Raw genomic sequence first — 15,260 nt, 5'->3', positions numbered from 1 at the left:
GTCGGACCAGCGGCTCGCTCGCCTCTCGTTGGCTGCTTTGTACACGTCAGCAGTCGGCGTGCTTCCTGCTGAAGATGGGTCGGAGTCCTTCCATCCTCTTCCTGGTTTCCACTGCTCGCTCGTCACACGTCTTTTCGGTGAGTCCAAACTCCGGTAAACATGCTCATGGAGTTACTACTACCTTACTACTCCTGCTCACCGACACCGCGGACCGGGGCTGTTTCACAGGAATCGCACCGCAGGGCAGAAGGAGACGGACCGCTGTGGACCGGCTGGTGAGACGCTGTGGACCCGGCTGGTGAGACGCTGTGGACCCCCGGGTCGCTGCTGTCATTCCGGTCTCAGAACTCGGGGGACACAACGTGACCAAGACGGCAAGTTTACCATGAATACCACGAACACGATGTCGATACGAGGGTGAAGCCGAGCCGATAGTCGTGTGTTTAGACCCGGTCCCTGCTGGTCCCCGCTGGTCCCCGGCGGTCATGAGGGTCCGGATGGTGCGGCGCAAGGCGCTGGCGCTGCTGGGGGTCACGCTGGTCATCGGGACGCTGCTGTTCTCCACCCGGGTGCTGCTTCTGTCCGACTCGGAGACCACCGACCCCAACAGCTTCAGAGACAGCCACGTCTCGCAGTCCGAAGAGATGGTCAAACTGAACTTCGCCTCCCCGTCCGAATTGGCTGACTCTGTTTTGAACGCGGATTACCAGCAGTTCGTTCTGAACGCAGACCGGTTCCCGGGGGACCCCCGGCTGGTGCTGGTGGTTCAGGTCCACAACCGGCCGGACTACCTCCGCCTGCTCGTCAGGTCCCTGGAGAACGCCGCCGAGGTCCACGGCTTCCTGGTCATCTTCAGCCACGACTACTTCTCTGAGGAAATCAACTCCATTGTGCAAGGGATCACCTTCTGCAAGGTCATCCAGATCTACTTCCCCTACAGCACCCAACTCTACCCCGACTCCTTCCCCGGCCACGACCCCAAGGACTGCCCCCGGGACGCAACCCGGGACCAGGCGGTGAGTTCGGGGTGCCTCAACGCGGAGCACCCCGACTCCTACGGCCACTACCGCGAGGCGGCCATCACGCAGACCAAGCACCACTGGTGGTGGAAGATGCACTTTGTGTGGGAGCGGGTCGGCGCCGTGCAGGGCTACCACGGGTTCGCCGTCTTCCTGGAGGAGGACCACTACCTGCTGCCCGACTTCTACCACCACTACCGCGCCATGGCGGACTACCGCGCGGCCAGCTGCCCCGACTGCGACGTGCTGGCGCTGGGGAACCACAAGGTGCCGGACGGCAGCTTCGGCGGTCACTCGGACCGGCTGCAGACCGCCAGCTGGGAGTCGACCAAGCACAACATGGGCCTGGCGGTGTCCCGCGAGGTGTACTACAAGCTGATGGGCTGCAACGAGGCCTTCTGCACCTACGACGACTACAACTGGGACTGGACCCTGCAGCACCTGTCGGGGACCTGCATCGCCAAGCCCCTGAAGGTGCTGGCGGCCCTGGGCTCCCGCGTACTCCACACGGGGGACTGCGGCCTCCACCAGAAGGAGCAGTGCCAGCCGGAGCTGGCGGCGCAGCGGGTGGAGGAGGCCCTGCAGCGGGTGAAGGAGAGCCTGTTCCCCGCCGCGCTGGTGCTCAGCGGCGGGGAGAAGGTGGAGCACCGGCCCCACGTCAAGAACGGGGGCTGGGGGGATCTCCGTGACCACGTGCTCTGCAAGAACTACGCCCGACGACTCTGAGAACCGCTCCCCGCCTCCACGTGCACGCCCGCCTCCACGTGCACGCCTGCCTCCACGTGCATGCCCGCCTCCACGTGCACGCCCACCTCCACGTGCACGAGGAGGTATCAGGAGGAGGTTCAGTTTCGTAGTTGTGACGGAAAGTCTTCCAGGGGTCAGACCACCAGATGAGGGGTGTGTGTGTGTGTGTGTGTGTGTGTGTGTGTGTGTGTGTGTGTGTGTGTGTGTGTGTGTGTGTGTGTGTGTGTGTGTGTGTGTGTGTGTGTGTGTGTGTGTGTGTGTGTGTGTGTGTGATAGAGCTAGGTTTCTATCTTGAGTTTACCTTTCTTAAAACACCAAAGGGCCGCTATTGCCAAAGACTTATCTTGATCACGTTAAAGCCCATTTAGTTTTGTTTGATCATGAATATCAGGTTGGGATGATTTCAAAAGATTGTGTGTGTGTGTGTGTGTAAATGGTACAACTTGAGATTAAACACCAGATGCCTGTGAGAATGCAAATGGATTAATCTGTTAGGCAGAAGAGGTCCACAATGCGTTCTCTTGTGAGCCAAAGTTAGAGTAAATCTTGCTGAATGTGTGAACAGTCTTCCACATGTCGGACTATGATACATGGACTCTCACTATCACTCTGGGGAAGAACTCTCTTGCCAGATATTAATTTATGAGTGTCTGAATTTGTCTGCTTTTGGAGTGCCGGGCATCAGACCAGACATTCCTGAACCGGCTCCAACATTGACAAACTATTTTCAGCCTATGGGGTTAAAGTTTCTAGATTTAAAGGAAGTTTTTGAATAATTCACCAAACGTGCCTTTTGTTTGTTTTGGCTTTCTTTCCTTTTGAGGATTAATTATTGTGCCTTAAACTCTTGCTGAGCCATCAAGGGATGAAAACTATGCTGACATGTTGACCAAATCCATGGTTTAAATTCTAATCAATTGATTGTTTACACCAAACACTTTGGATTGGAGATATATATATATATATATATATATAAACGGAATGCAGAAGCATATATAAAATTAATAATGATAAAATTAGTTTGACTCAAAAAACATATTTTTCCAACCAAATTTGTTCACCTTTTTAAGAAAATATTTTTGCAAAGCACAATCGTTGTATGTGAACATTGGTTCTGGGGACACTTTGCCTCACTTGGAGAAGATCCATGATGCCTGTTGATTACACAACTAGGTGAAACAGGTGCCCCTTTATTTCTGTTCGTCACTTGAAATTTGTACTGCTCTGTTTATGCAATGCTTGTCAAAGTGGGAAAATTAAAAGGACTTATTGATATCTGAGTGTGTTTTGTCTCATTGGTGTGTGCATTAACGTGTAGTTTGACGCTTTATTACGGCCTCGTCTCACAAACAAAGGGAGCGGGTCGGCTCCCTGATCAGTTCCTCACGGTCGGGTCTGTTGCCGACTGAACCTCCGGGCTGATCCCAGAGCGTTGTTTATATACGGCGGCGACGTCATCTGACCAACCGCTCGGCTCCCATTGGTCGAACTCTCCCTCGGCTTTCACTTCCTGGTGCGCTCCCATTGGCCAGAGGCTGCCTTTGGTTTATTTCCGGAAGTGAGTTGTTGTTGCTGTCAGACTTCCCGAAGAACCTCTCCGCCTCAGACCCCAGCTTCAAGGTAACGACGTCCACCTCCACCTCCGGACTCCCCCACCTCCTCGTCCCGACTCCTCCACCTCCTCTTTCCCGCCTTTGGTCCCGCGGTTTGACTCCTTCTCGTGTTTCCATCGCGTTGACGTCTCGAGTCGAAGCTAACGCTAGCTATCGCTGTAGCCTACGTCACGGAGCTCCTCTCCTCCTCTCCTCCTCTTCCGACCCTGAAGCGTTCAGACACAGCGACCCTCCTCTTAACATCCTAACATGACCACCCTTCGGTCGTCAGCGTTACAGAGAGAGAGAGCAGCGTGTCTCCGTCACGCTCCTCTGAACACCGCCTCGGTGTATAACTCGTTTAGGAACCAGACAACCAGACAATGCTTACAGTATTCATGTCCTGATGAACCTTTAACAAGTCCTTGTATACATTCAACCCGCGACAACCACAGGTCACCACTAACGCGTCAATCACAGAGCATAAATAGAGCAGGCGGGGTAGGTTGGTTGGTCGGGGAGGAATGCACCTGGGTCACGGAATGATGGTGTCTTGTTTTGATGTCCTGTGATGGTGTCTTGTTTTGATGTCCTGTGATGGTGTCCTGTGATGGTGTCTTGTTTTGATGTCCTGTGATGTCCTGCTCTGATGATGTCCTGTGATGGTGTCTTGTTTTGATGTCCTGTGATGTTCTGGTCTGTAGAGCCCAGCCCAGTATGGCCCACTGGTTCCACCGAAACCCCCTGAAGGCGACGGCCCCGGTCTCCTTCAACTTCTACGGGGTGGCCGGCAGCCCCGCCGCCAACAAGATCTGCAAGTAGGTGATCAGGCTGGAGGATTGTGATAGGGTCACAGACACCGCCTGGGATCTACCGTCTGTCCCTGTGTCACTGACCTCCTACCCTCCTAACCCCAACCTCCTACCTTCCTAACCCTAACCTCCTTACTTCCCTACCCTAAACTCCTACCCTCCTAACCACCAAACCTCACCCTCCTAACCCTAACCTCCTTACCTCCTAACCTCCTAACCCTAAGCTCCTAACCCTAACCTCCTTACCTCTTACCCTCCTAACCCTAAGCTCCTTACCCTAACCTCCTTACCCTACCCTCCTAACCCTAACCTCCTAACCCTAAGCTACTTACCCTACCCTCCTAACTCTAATCTCCTACCCTTAACCCTACCCTCCTCACATCCTACCCTTAACCCTACCCTCCTAACCTCCTAACCCTACGCTCCTCACCTCCTACTAGGCATGGGCAAAATGATTATTTTCCGGGAATCAGTTCTTTCAGTTCCCTTCACTATCACAAATCGTTTGTTTGATTTGTTTGTTCAGTTCGTTCAGTTTGTTAAGTCATATGGTCTGTTATGTCATTTGGCAGGGCATCTCAGGTGTCTGGCCTCACCGCTTTGCTTTTAAATATGAGGTATGCCCGCAAATGGAGCCTCTTAAAACACCAGAAGGTCTCAGACGGTGACGGTGCTCAGGAAAACAGCTAATTTCTGTAGCATTAGCCTACGACGCTGCTCGAGCATTACACGTGTGTGGTTTTAAGAAGAATAGCCCAAGCTGCCTCAACCACCATGAGAACGTTTTAGACTCAATCAATATAAAGTCGAGGGGAGACAAAGCTCTGTTCATTTGTATCTTTTATTTACATGACCATATTTTTGTTTTATGTAAAAAAAAAAAAAAAAGGAATCAGTTCTCTTCTTTTTGGGAACCAGTTCTCGTCGTTCACCTTCGGGATTCGTTCGTTCTGACCGAATCGTTTGCGAATCGCCCATGCCTACCTCCTACCCCCCTATCCCTACCCTCTAATCTCTAACCCTAAGGGCTCATTCTCACCATATCAGGCGTTGTTCCTCCAGAGCGGCCGCACCCTGCCATGAGGAGTGGTCTGAGTCCACAACAGGACGTCACACACATGGGCCTCAAGGGCCACTCCCACAGGGCCGCGGCAGCGCCTGATTGGGTGGAGTAAGCCCTGAGAGTGATGGGGGTGGGGGGGGGGGGGGGAAATGGCCTTCCTGGCTTCCTGTGGTCTAGACCGCTCCATCTTCTAGAAACAAAGTCCAACCTCCGTCTAAAACAACAGTTGACCTGCTGTGTAATGTGTACCTCTAGTGTTGACACACACTGTCGGGACGTAACCATCAACCCCCCCCCCACCACTAGAACTAAGGATCTCGTGTCTGGTAGCTAATGTTTTGTTGCTACCCTTGGAATATGGAGTAGCTCCTCCCAGTCTTGAGTGTCTGCTCTCTGACTGTTCTCAGCCTCCCCTCTAGGGGGGGCGCTGGCTATGAGACGGTACTGCCTGTCCATGTGGTTGATGAACGTTGTGGTCCACAGCAACCTGAGGACGGACAGGGCGCGGCTGCTGGAGATGTTCACAGACGTCACCTGCAACCCGGACATGATGAAGAACGCCACCGACGCCTACTTCTCCCTGCTCCAAGGTAGAGGGCGCACCAGGGGTCTCAGCAGGGGGTCTCCTAACATGTGATCAGTAATGAACCTGTTTCTCTGTCTCCTAACATGTGATCAGTAATGAACCTGTTTCTCTGTCTCCTAACATGTGATCAGTTGTTTTGCCACTAACCGCTGGAGGCCTCTTGCTGCTCCTCAGGGTTCATCTCGTCTCTGGACGGGACCACACAGGAGAACAAGATGAGATTCATCCAGAACTTCAAGTGGACCGACACCTTGCAGGGGAACGTGCCAAGGTAGGCTCCTACCGAACCGGAACAGAACCTGAGCGATGGCTGTCCGTGATGCACCTGAGAACCGGGCTGGGTGCTGAACCTCACCTGCAGAACACGACGGCCCTACGGACCGCCAGAACGGGTCCAAGAGCTTGGTTCCTTCGGTGGCTGCCCATCTCTGGCCACTCCCGCTCTCTCCTAACAGCAGGAGGTCCTGTGTTCATACATGTTGAATCTGCCGTACTTGTTATTAAAACGTATTGTCTTTACAAATGTAAATTAAGATAAGCTGGGTCATCTGGGTACTGGGTTTACTGGTGTTCTGTAAATGGTGGACGTGTGGGTCGTGTGCGATGCCACTGAGTGAACCCCCAGCCAGTGGATGCTGAACCCGTTTCCTCCGACTCCCATTTCCCCACAGTGCTCAGCAGGACGCCGTCTTCGAGCTGATCTCCATGAGCTACAACGTGGCCATCTGGTACACCAAGTTCGCCTCGCGCATGGCGGGCAAGGAGAAGTAGGTCCTCCACCCATCGCATCACCGTGTATAAATCTTAACATCGTCATGTATCATAGTATCCTCGTCAAATATCACCACATGTCATGTAACCACATGTCATATCGCCATGTAGCATATTATATACCATGATTGACAGCATGGGCTGTAATGGTTGACAAATGAGACCTTGGAACCGTATTTGTGTTAACGTCTGATGTCTTGTGTCTTATCTTGTGTCTTGTGTCTTTTCTTGTGTCTTAGTGTAACGGAGGCTGAGGCTAAAGACGTCCATCGAAGCCTGAAGATGGCCGCTGGCATCTTTAAACACCTCAAGGTGACGACCGCTAGCAGTCACATCTCCTATTAGCTTAATCTACCGTAAGGCTATCCTTGTGATAGCTTCTATTAGCGGGCTACAATAAAGACAGCCTAGGGATAGCTTTCATTAGCTTCTTCTACAGCAAAGATGGGGTAACGAACAAAATCATCACAAAATAATCATTTTTTTTAATTTTAGGGGAAGCTGAGCTTCCCTTGCAGTCTTAGAGAAATCGCCACTGGTCCAGACCTTCTCTATGTGGTGGTCCTAACGACCTCTGAGGGAGGAGACCCATCAGGAGGAAGTCAACAGAGGGATATCTGTCCCCAGACCTGCTAGGAGGGCAAGGGGGCAGCAGGCAGGAAATAACAGGACCGTCACGCAGGGCCAGGAGAAGTCTTTAATGCTGCGCTGGTGTTTTGTACAGGAAGACCACATCCCCCGCCTCATCACCCCTGCAGAGAAGGGGCGGGATCTGGAGGCCAGGGTGATTGATGCCTACATCATCCAATGCCAGGCGGAGGCACAGGAAGGTAGCTAGCCTGTTAGCATCATTAGGTTCTGTCTGGTGTTGGTGCCTGGTCCCTGGTCCTAACATGGGTCCCTGGTTCTCGTCTCCACAGTGACCATCGCGCGGGCCATCGAGCTGAAGCACAACGCCACGCTGGTCGCCGCCCTGTCCTACGAGACGGCCAACTTCTACCAGAGAGCCAGTGAGTCACTTTGACCTTTTGACCCTCACCGCAGGGGAGTGCTGATTGGTCGACATCTCGGCCCTCTTTGAGCTCATGATTGGCCAGAGGAGAAGTCAGCAGGGGTTCATGAGGCATTAGTAGATCAACAAACAGGAAGAGATGTTCCCACACCATTTTTTTACTTTCCGATACCGATTCCGATTCCTGAACTTCAGTATCGGCCGATACAGCATCTAGCATTGTAACTACTAATTGCACTTTTCCTACAATGACGGCAATGTGTTGTCGGTTCACTAACGACAATTTGTTTTTCAGAACTAGATCAATAAAATGGTATTATTATAACACATTTGTTTTCTTGTAGTTAAGCGTGAGCATCCATGTTTTTCCGACTTGGCAGCTCGAACGCACATACCGTAGGTTGGAGATGACATGGGTCCCAATCCGACTTTCCACCTCCGACCGTTAAAAGATCGCAGCATAACACCGTAGTGTTTGTGATGTTCTCTGTGTAGTAAATGAGTCAAAAAATGTGATCGTATCGGATCAGCGCATAGACTTGCTTACTCGCCGAATCCTGATACTGCATTTTAGGCAGTATCGCAGAAATTTCAGATGGTTGTATCGGTATCGGGAACAATTCTACAAACGGATATGTGACGTGATTACAAGCCTTTGACACTGCCCTCTAGTGGCCTCCTGATCCAGCGAGCCCAGCTGTGAACCAGGCGGGCGTTAACGGGGCTGTTCTGTTTTCTAGACCAGACGCTGCACACCTTGGAGCCAGAATGCAGCAACAAGTGGAAGAAATACTTCCAGCTCAAGATGCACTTCTACATGGCCTACGTAAGTTATGGAACATTTATAGTTCTCCTGTAACACAACATGGTTCTACTGTAACAACACTACAATAAGCCTGTCATAGTTCTACTGTAACACAATAAGCCTGTCATAGTTCTACTGTAACAACACAACAATAAGGCTGTCATAGTTCTACTGTAACAACACAACAATAAGCTTGTCATAGTTCTACTGTAACAACACAACATAAGGCTGTCATAGTTCTACTGTCACAACACAACAATAAGGCTGTCATAGTTCTACTGTAACAACACAACAATAAGGCTGTCATAGTTCTCCTGTAACAACACAACAATAAGGCTGTCATAGTTCTACTGTAACACAACATAAGCCTGTCGTAGTTCTACTGTAACACAACAATAAGGCTGTCATAGTTATCCTGTAACACAACAATAAGGCTGTCATAGTTCTACTGTAACACAACAATAAGGCTGTCATAGTTATCCTGTAACACAACAATAAGGCTGTCATAGTTGTCCTGTAACACAACAATAAGTTAGACATAAATAACCCTGTCAGTACCTCTGAATAACTGCTGCTTCCTTCTTGTGGAGCTCTTTGTGTGTCTGTTTTGCGTGCGTTTTGAATAAAGTGTGTGTGGTTTGTCTGCAGGCGTACTGCTACCACGGCCAGACGCTGCTGGCCAGCGATAAGTGTGGAGAGGCCATCCGCTCACTGCAGGAGGCAGAGAAGTGTAAGTAACCAGCTAACTATAGACCAGGTTCAATAGGTTAACTATAGACCAGGTTCAATAGGTTAACTATAGACCAGGTTCAATAGGCTAACTATAGACCAGGTTCAATACGTTAACTATAGACCAGGTTCAATAGGCTAACCATGCTAACTATAGACCAGGTTCAATAGGCTAACCATGCTAACTATAGACCAGGTTCAATAGGCTAACCATGCTAACTATAGACCAGGTTCAATAGGCTAACCACTCTAACTATAGACCAGGTTAACCGTGCTAACTATAGACCGATCCACAATTCACGGTTTGACCGTTTTGAGTGCACCATCCGGGTCCTTTCAGTACTTTTTTTTTTCTATATTAATTGGTTATGTTAACTGTTGATGTGTCCAGCCTACCAGCGGGCTGAGGAGCTGTGTTAATGGTTCTGGTTACTGGTTGTGGTTACTGGTTGTTCCAGGCTACCAGCGGGCTGAGGAGCTGTGTTAATGGTTCTGGTTAATGGTTAATGGTTCTGGTCACTGGTTAATGTTAACTGGTCAATGGTTGTGTCCAGCCTACCAGTGAGCTGAGAAGCTGTGTTTTTGGTTCTGGTTAATGGTTAATGGTTCTGGTTACTGGTTGTTCCAGGCTACCAGCGGGCTGAGGAGCTGTGTTAATGGTTGTGGTTACTGGTTGTTCCAGGCTACCAGCGGGCTGAGGAGCTGTGTTAATGGTTGTGGTCACTGGTTGTGGTTACTGGTTGTTCCAGGCTACCAGCGGGCTGAGGAGCTGTGTTAATGGTTGTGGTTACTGGTTGTGGTTACTGGTTGTTCCAGGCTACCAGCGGGCTGAGGAGCTGTGTTAATGGTTGTGGTTACTGGTTCCAGGCTACCAGCGGGCTGAGGAGCTGTGTTTCTGGTTGTGGTTAATGGTTGTGGTTACTGGTTCCAGGCTACCAGCGGGCTGAGGAGCTGTGTTAATGGTTCTGGTCACTGGTTGTGGTTACTGGTTGTTCCAGGCTACCAGCGGGCTGAGGAGCTGTGTTAATGGTTCTGGTCACTGGTTGTGGTTACTGGTTGTTCCAGGCTACCAGCGGGCTGAGGAGCTGTGTTAATGGTTGTGGTTAATGGTTGTTCCAGGCTACCAGCGGGCTGAGGAGCTGTGTTAATGGTTCTGGTTACTGGTTGTTCCAGGCTACCAGCGGGCTGAGGAGCTGTGTTAATGGTTCTGGTTACTGGTTCCAGGCTACCAGCGGGCTGAGGAGCTGTGTAAGGAGTACCGTCAGACCAAGGGCCCCGGCTCCACGGCGCGGCCCTCAGAGCAGCTCTTCTTCCTGAAGCTGGGAGCCCTCGTCAAGAACACCCTGGAGAAGTGTCAGCGGGAGAACGGCTTCATGTGGGTACCACACACACACACACACACACACACACACACACACACACACACACACACACACACACACACACACACACACACACACCCCTGTAATACCAGCTACTTCCACAAGGTGATGTGTTTAATGTTATATCACGGTATATAATGTTAATAATTGTCCTGTAATACCAGCTACTTCCACAAGGTGATGTGTTTAATGTTATATCACGGTATATAATGTTAATAATTGTCCTGTAATACCAGCTACTTCCACAAGGTGATGTGTTTAATGTTATATCACGGTATATAATGTTAATAATTGTCCTGTAATACCAGCTACTTCCACAAGGTGATGTGTTTAATGTTATATCACGGTATATAATGTTAATAATTGTCCTGTAATACCAGCTACTTCCACAAGGTGATGTGTTTAATGTTATATCACGGTATATAATGTTAATAATTGTGCTGTAATACCAGCTACTTCCACAAGGTGATGTGTTTAATGTTATATCACGGTATATAATGTTAATAATTGTCCTGTAATACCAGCTACTTCCACAAGGTGATGTGTTTAATGTTATATCACGGTATATAATGTTAATAATTGTCCTGTAATACCAGCTACTTCCACAAGGTGCCGGAGCAGGCGCCCCAGCTGGAGCTGAAGGCCAGCTACGGGCTGGCCGAGCCTCTGGCCTTCGAGCTGCCGGCGCTCAGCGAGCAGTGGAGCCCGGAGGTGCTGAACACCTTCGACCTCACCAAGGGGGCCAAGAACGACAAGGTATGGGCTGCATGCTGCAGGCTGCAGGCTGCATGCTGCAGGCTGCATGCTGCAGGCTGCATGCTGCAGGCTGCAGGCTACAGGCTGCAGGCTGCATGCTGCAGGCTGCATGCTGCAGGCTGCAGGCTGCATGCTGCAGGCTGCAGGCTGCAGGCTGTATGCTGCAGGCTGCATGCTGCAGGCTGCATGCTGCAGGCTGCAGGCTGCAGGCTGCATGCTGCAGGCTGCATGCTGCAGGCTGCATGCTGCAGGCTGCAGGCTACAGGCTACAGCATCAAGGGTGCTAACCAGACAACGACGAGTACTAGTGTACTAGTGAACTACTGGTTTGTGTGACAGAGTACTAGTGTACTAGTGAACTACTGGTTTGTGTGTGACAGAGTACTAGTGATCTACTGGTTTGTGTGTGACAGAGTACTAGTGTACTAGTGATCTACTGGTTTGTGTGTGACAGAGTACTAGTGATCTACTGGTTTGTGTGTGACAGAGTACTACTAGTGATCTACTGGTTTGTGTGTGACAGAGTACTAGTGATCTACTGGTTTGTGTGTGACAGAGTACTAGTGTACTAGTGATCTACTGGTTTGTGTGTGACAGAGTACTAGTGATCTACTGGTTTGTGTGTGACAGAGTACTAGTGTACTAGTGATCTACTGGTTTGTGTGTGACAGAGTACTAGTGATCTACTGGTTTGTGTGTGACAGAGTACTACTAGTGATCTACTGGTTTGTGTGTGACAGAGTACTAGTGATCTACTGGTTTGTGTGTGACAGAGTACTAGTGTACTAGTGATCTACTGGTTTGTGTGTGACAGAGTACTAGTGATCTACTGGTTTGTGTGTGACAGAGTACTAGTGAACTACATCACTGGTCTGGTTTGTGTGTGCCAGAGTACTAGTGAACTACTGGTTTGTGTGTGACAGAGTACTAGTGAACTACTGGTTTGTATGTGACAGAGTACTAGTGTACTACTGGTTTGTGTGTGACAGAGTACTAGTGTACTAGTGAACTACTGGTTTGTGTGTGACAGAGTACTAGTGAACTACTGGTTTGTGTGTGACAGAGTACTAGTGAACTACTGGTTTGTGTGTGACAGAGTACTGGTTTGTGTGTGACAGACTACTAGTGAACTACATCACTGGTCTGGTTTGTGTGTGCCAGCGTACTAGTGTACTAGTGAACTACTGGTTTGTGTGTGAGAGTACTAGTGAACTACTGGTTTGTGTGTGCCAGAGTACTAGTGTACTAGTGATCTACTGGTTTGTGTGTGACAGAGTACTAGTGAACTACTGGTTTGTGTGTGACAGAGTACTAGTGAACTACTGGTTTGTGTGTGACAGACTACTAGTGTACTAGTGATCTACTGGTTTGTGTGTGACAGAGTACTAGTGAACTACATCACTGGTCTGGTTTGTGTGTGCCAGCGTACTAGTGTACTAGTGAACTACTGGTTTGTGTGTGACAGAGTACTAGTGAACTACTGGTTTGTGTGTGACAGAGTACTAGTGAACTACTGGTTTGTGTGTGCCAGAGTACTAGTGTACTAGTGAACTACTGGTTTGTGTGTGACAGAGTATTTGTGAACTACTGGTTTGTGTGTGACAGAGTACTAGTGAACTACTGGTTTGTGTGTGCCAGAGTACTAGTGTACTAGTGATCTACTGGTTTGTGTGTGACAGAGTACTAGTGAACTACTGGTTTGTGTGTGCAGGCCAAAGCCAAGCCGGAGGAGGAGGTGAAGCCCATGAAGGAACCCGACCTGAAGCCTCAGAAGGACACCGGCTGTGTGGTGTCCTAGAGCGACCTCTGACCCCTCCGACCCGCGTCTCAGCCAATCCCCTTCCTCCAGGAGGGCTCCCGTCTTGTTTTCCTCCGTGGTGGCGGGACGAAGGTCCATACTGTAATGTTATCTCAGAGCTGGAATCCTCTTCTGCTGTCTCCTTTACAACCCACAGAGTAAAAGTCCCCTCCTAGCCGCCTAGCCTAGCCACCTAGCCTAGCCTCCTAGCCTAGCCTGCTAGTCTAGCCTCCTAGCCTGGCCTCCTAGTCTAGCCTCCTAGCCTGGCCTCCTAGCCTAGCCTCCTGGCCTATCCTGCTAGTCCTCTCCCAGCCACAGGGGGAGCTCCTGGCCTCAGTCTACCGGGCAGGACTTTTACTTTGTGGTCCCAGAATGTCCAGCTCTCTAAGTAAGAGTTACAACCCCTGGTCTTAAGGTGGCTAACCCTTAAGGTAACCTAACCCCTGGTCTTAAGATAACTATCCCTTAAGGTACCTCAGGACCCTTAAGACGAATACCTAAAGTGTAAGAGGTCCAGATGCTGTGGGTCCTTGTTCTTCACGGTGGGTGAACAGAGAGTGTCAGAAACTCTGTGGTAACGATATAGCAGGTTACTATTAATATTATCAGCATGCCCTTCACAGAACCTCTGCCCTCTCCATGCGGTATGACCGTAGCCCACACACCTGCAGCGGCCAAGTTTGACCCTGGCTGACCGCAGGTGTGTGTCCCTATATGATGACCTCATCATGAGCGCCCAGACACTCATTAAGGATCATTAAACGATAATCGATAACCGACCTGCCTTCATGCCCGGTGTCCGCTGTGTGGTCTCACAGGTGCCCCCCGGGAACCAAACAGAACCCAACAATCACCAAGACAAATCAAAATGTGGTTTGAATCGTCTCAAAGCAGTCATGCTTCTTTTTAAGTTTTGGTTCTTTTGAATTTTCCTCCTCTGCTGTCTTTACGTTTTATACTTGAGGTAGCATCTCTTTATTTAATGATTCTGTTTCCAAACTATATAAGTGGGTTACGATGTTGAGTCGTATATTAGTGATTTGGGGACTTTGTAATATACCCCCTATTAATATTAGCTTTTTAATGTATTTCTCATGTTTATTGATAGATTAGATTTTTTTTTACACTATACACTAAATGTAACAATATATGCTTGCCAAACAAGTTTCCAGTCCAGCTTGTTTTTTAATTCTCATTTAATGGTCACCAGCTGTTGCATTACCTGTATATCTTATTACAATCCGGTTAAGCAGCGTACACGAGAAACACCTGGAGAGCTTGTTAACGATCTCATTAAGCAGAAACACCTGGAGGTCTCGTTAACAGTCGTTAAGCAGCGTACCTGTAAAAACACCTGGAGCTCTCGTTAACAGTCGTTAAGCAGCGTACCTGTAGAAACACCTGGAGCTCTCGTTAACAGTCGTTAAGCAGCGTACCTGTAGAAACACCTGGAGCTCTCGTTAACAGTCTCCTTAAGCAGCATACCTGTAGAAACACCTGGAGGTCTCGTTAACAGTCTCCTTAAGCAGCGTACCTGTAGAAATACCTGGAGGTCTCGTTAACAGTCTCGTTCAGCAGCCCGGAGGGGCTGCCCCGAATGTATCCCGGAGTTCTTCCCACCTTCAGCATAACGGAACAATCACAACATATATCTAGAGGTCTAGGCGAGCGGGGAAATGTACATTTTGTATTTATAAGATGATGTCATGTTCTAAGATGTTGTTGAATTGTTGGAAGGGAGGCTGTTTAGAAGTGATGTCCTATAATCCGTAGAAGTGTTCTCAGCCATCGGGCTGCAGGGTGAGCTGTGACAACACACCCAGACCGGACATACTAGCTCCTTCTGCTACTTCCTGTGGTGTTTATACATTAGCCTATCAGGAGGCCTTTTGCACTGTGTATTCCGTTCCCTTTGTATTCAGTTATCTACGGTCATGTGATCTGAAGGAAGTAGAACTCCTAGCACACCATGTTGCATCTTGGGATGGTTTACAAAACAAAACAAAAAACTTGTTGCCTATGCTGTCAATCATCTTTCATTTTTCACGGTATTTGCTGATCAGAATAAGTTGTATTGATTGATTACAATAAAGCTCATTATCCGTTCAAAACACGTCTGGCCTCATTCCTGCCACTCAAACAAGTGACCTACCTGTGTGGGCGTGGCCAGCTGAGCGAGAGGAGTCCA

The 15,260-nt window shown here is 49.5% G+C and overlaps 2 protein-coding genes across 4 annotated transcripts; both read left to right on the top strand.

Moving 5' to 3' along the window:
* On the top strand, positions 1 to 3,041 carry LOC311363825 (alpha-1,6-mannosyl-glycoprotein 2-beta-N-acetylglucosaminyltransferase). Its single transcript, XM_084483801.1, has 2 exons — positions 1 to 137; positions 229 to 3,041. The coding sequence occupies exon 2, from the start codon at positions 486 to 488 to the stop codon at positions 1,743 to 1,745; it is 1,260 nt and encodes a 419-aa protein (XP_084339927.1). The 5' UTR covers positions 1 to 137; positions 229 to 485; the 3' UTR covers positions 1,746 to 3,041.
* A 282-nt stretch (positions 3,042 to 3,323) lies between these two features.
* On the top strand, positions 3,324 to 15,173 carry brox (BRO1 domain and CAAX motif containing). 3 transcript variants are annotated; one of them, XR_014639052.1, is made up of 15 exons: positions 3,324 to 3,386; positions 4,063 to 4,176; positions 5,717 to 5,823; positions 5,994 to 6,090; positions 6,491 to 6,586; positions 6,830 to 6,902; positions 7,315 to 7,420; positions 7,511 to 7,600; positions 8,343 to 8,428; positions 9,056 to 9,137; positions 10,361 to 10,511; positions 11,115 to 11,274; positions 12,986 to 13,742; positions 13,773 to 14,385; positions 14,480 to 15,173. XR_014639052.1 is itself a non-coding variant. In XM_084483749.1 (13 exons), exons 2-13 carry the CDS (start codon positions 4,076 to 4,078, stop codon positions 13,070 to 13,072), a joined length of 1,236 nt encoding a protein of 411 aa, XP_084339875.1. In that variant the 5' UTR covers positions 3,324 to 3,386; positions 4,063 to 4,075; the 3' UTR covers positions 13,073 to 15,173. The 3 variants fall into 3 exon arrangements, 1 of the variants encoding a protein (XP_084339875.1); XR_014639053.1 differs by having other exon boundaries at positions 13,773 to 15,173; XM_084483749.1 differs by having other exon boundaries at positions 12,986 to 15,173.
* Positions 15,174 to 15,260: the final 87 nt, after the last annotated feature.

This window comes from Micromesistius poutassou (assembly GCF_964030765.1).
Source record: "Micromesistius poutassou genome assembly, chromosome: 19".
NCBI classification, from domain to species: domain Eukaryota; kingdom Metazoa; phylum Chordata; class Actinopteri; order Gadiformes; family Gadidae; genus Micromesistius; species Micromesistius poutassou.
Note: the sequence above shows the minus strand (reverse complement) of the source record. Positions and strands in the feature narration are given on the sequence as shown.